General features: G+C 45.3%; 1 protein-coding gene across 1 annotated transcript; it reads right to left on the bottom strand.

Annotated features, from left to right (window-relative positions):
- Positions 1–1,028: 1,028 nt before the first annotated feature.
- LOC149251670 (uncharacterized) lies at positions 1,029–1,802 on the bottom strand. Its single transcript, XM_089453961.1, has one exon. It carries the CDS (start codon positions 1,800–1,802, stop codon positions 1,029–1,031), a length of 774 nt encoding a protein of 257 aa, XP_089310087.1.
- Between the last annotated feature and the right edge of the window lie 1,160 nt (positions 1,803–2,962).

The following is a 2,962-nucleotide window of genomic DNA, read 5'->3' as shown; positions in this document are numbered from 1 at the left end:
TTTTAGGGAGTTTTTGTGTGACCGAATCATCCGGCCTGGGATCCCTCCTTGCACTAGCCTTGGTGGAGGCTTCAGCCTGGTAACTTTGAGAGAGTGCTTTAATCTGTTCGATGGCTTCTTCAAGGTGACTGCACCTTCCTTTGAGACTTTCAATCTCTTCCTTCTGTTTCTCTAGCTTCTTTCTCTTCGACCTGCTATCAGTTTCGAAATCATCCTTCAAATCCTTAAACTGCTTCACAAAACTGTTGATCGTTATTGTGTGAGCTTTACACATGGTGCAGTCTCTGCTGAAGAGTCTGTCGATTGGCCTGATGGCTGGGTCATGGACATTTATCAGGTCTTGGTTCTCCATGAGGCAGTGAACGGAGTGAAGAACAGAGGGGTGGTAGTGGAGGAGGGTAGCAGGGCGAAGAAGAACAAAGGGAGGGACAAAAATCCTGAGAGGGAGGATCGGAGGAGAAGAAGCGCAGTCCACTATGAAATAAGTAATCCCTGGACCTCTGCGAAAACAGAACGAAAGATTAGTTTGACTAATGAAAACCGAGAGGAGCCCGATGTTTACCATAAACAAAAAGCTGATCTTATGATCCTGGAAGGAGCCCGCTAACTGAAGCCTTCGCCTGTAGAAATCACCGCGCCTCTGTCTTGCATAGCCTTGAACTGTGGTGGTCCTGAGATGCTCACTGTCATTTATAGGAGCGGTGAGGACTTGCTCTTTCTTGTTTCGAGTAGTAGAGTATCTGTTCTTGGTATCGGTGAGATCTTTAGAGGTGATTTTTACGTGCCCGAGGAGCCTGCCACCAGTATGGGCGTGATCACACCATCTGAAAATGTCTGCGCTGGTCAGTGAGAGAGTCCATACCCTGCCTGCGTTCCTCGGATCCTGAGGGCGATATGCTGTCCTGTAACACCTGTTTTGGCAGTCGAGAAGGATAGGAAATGATGAAGATAAGTTGTGGAAGGGCCAAATGCATTGATACGGATGCCTGAGGTGACCGATAACCTGGAGAGAGGGGATAGAGGCCTGTCTATGGAATATCCCTTTCATAAGACTCATTGTTTTCCCTTACCTGGCCCGTGGATCTTCCTGTTGCATTGTTTGCTTGCTCATCCGCTTCCACGTTGTTGCTTCTTAGGATATGCTTGAATGTCACTTTGCTGAAGCCCCTGATCTGATCCATGATTCTGCCTTTGATTCTGTTTAAGGCTGTTTGGTTAAAGTCTTTTCCAGAGTTCATAGCTGCTGTTATGATTGCAGAGTCGCCCAGTACTAGAAGATTTTGGATGCCTAGTTTCATGGCGATGGAGGTCCCCATTAGAAGGCTGTAAGCTTCAGCCTTGTTATTCGTCATGGTACCCAAGCCCCACTCATATGTAACAATCGTTTTCCCCTGAGGATCCCTAATTATTCCCCCAGCTCCAGCTCTGCCTGGATTATTTTTTGAAGCCCCGTCAAAGTGGAGTGTAAACCTCTTTTGATTTTGGATCCAATTGTTGACTTCGTCCTTTGTCCCTCTCAGTTTCCAATCCTTTTGTCCAGGGCCTGTTATTGTATTATTTTTTGCTCTTGGTTTATAGTTGAATCTCCGAACCCACTCCTTCACCCTGCCATCTGTATAGTCCGGGTCAGCTTGAGAGATTCCATTTGCTTCTATTGTTTCTGTGATGAGAGCAGTTGTTTTGGCCAGAATGCTGGATATACTAGGTTTCGTATTTTTGAAAATACTTTCATTCCTAGCTAACCATAACTGCCAACAGAGATTTGAAGGGATGCTGGTCCATATCCTCTTTGCCAGATTCATGTTTTTGTTGGCGTAAGGGAAGCTTTTCCCCCAACCTTTCTGGAGGAGAGAAATCTGATTGGGAAGGTCTCCAATATTTAGAGGACTAGTTATAAGCTTCCAACAGGACCTTGCTACTGGACAGTCAATGAAAAGATGATTGATGTTTTCCTCTGCCTCCCTGCACATGAAACAAAATGAGGGGCCCTGGATACCCTTTTTCCTAAGGTTTTCTGCTGTTAGGATTTTGCCATGAAGCAGGGTCCAATTGAATAGTTTTATCTTCGGCAGGCTTTCAATTCTCCATGCTGCTTTATATAGATGCTAGTTGTTGATTGCTGTCGAATTTTGGAGTGCCTTGTAACCTTCTTTCAATGTGTAGTTGCCTCCGTTTGGATCCCAAACATAATTGTCATCTATCGTTCTGTTTATAGGGGCTGACCCTGTGAGAGAGAGCTTAAGGTCACTCCAGAGGTTCTCTATTTCGTTGGGGAGATGCAGTGCTTTCCATCCTATCTAGCTGTTTTGGTCCCAAAGGGAGATGTCAAAGAGGGTTTTGAGGTTAGCTTCTGTCATCCACTGATGAAGGGGCCTGAATTTGGTGGACTTTTCCCTGGCTTCCGTGCCCATAATTCTATCCTCCCATATGCTGATATATCTTCCGTTACCTGGGGCTTTAGATATGCTAGATTTGAAGAGGGGAAGAGTTTTTTTGATCAATTTCCAAACAGGTGTACAATGTCTGTCAGTGATGACTTCAGAGAGGATGTTGCTGTTGATCCCATTCAAATATTTCCTTTTGATGGCCTCTGCCCACCAGGTCCCTTTCTCGTTGAGGATTCTCCAAGTTAACTTGAAGCCCATTTCCATATTTGCCAGTCTTGGAATTCTAATTCCCAGTCCTCCTTTTTCTAGGGGAAGGATGACCTTTTCCCATTTCACCAAGCTGAATTTTTTTGTGTCTTGCTTTCCCCCCTTCCATAGGAAACTTCTGATAATCAGCTCCATGTGCTTATGGATGCTTGCTGGGGCGAGGGTAATGGCAAATTGGTAGATAGGAAGAGCTGATAGAATGGCCTTGATGAGTATTGTTCTGCCCACCAAGTTGAGCCAATACATCCCCCAGCTCTGCAGTTTCCCTCTCAATTTCTCGATTAGCTTTACCCAAACTTCATTTTTGA

Source organism: Pinus tabuliformis, chromosome 7 (assembly GCF_031772625.1).
Source record: "Pinus tabuliformis cultivar Carrire ecotype Pingquan chromosome 7, CPIR1, whole genome shotgun sequence".
In the NCBI taxonomy this organism is placed as follows: Eukaryota; Viridiplantae; Streptophyta; class Pinopsida; order Pinales; family Pinaceae; genus Pinus; species Pinus tabuliformis.
This window is presented reverse-complemented; position numbering and strand designations above follow the sequence as displayed.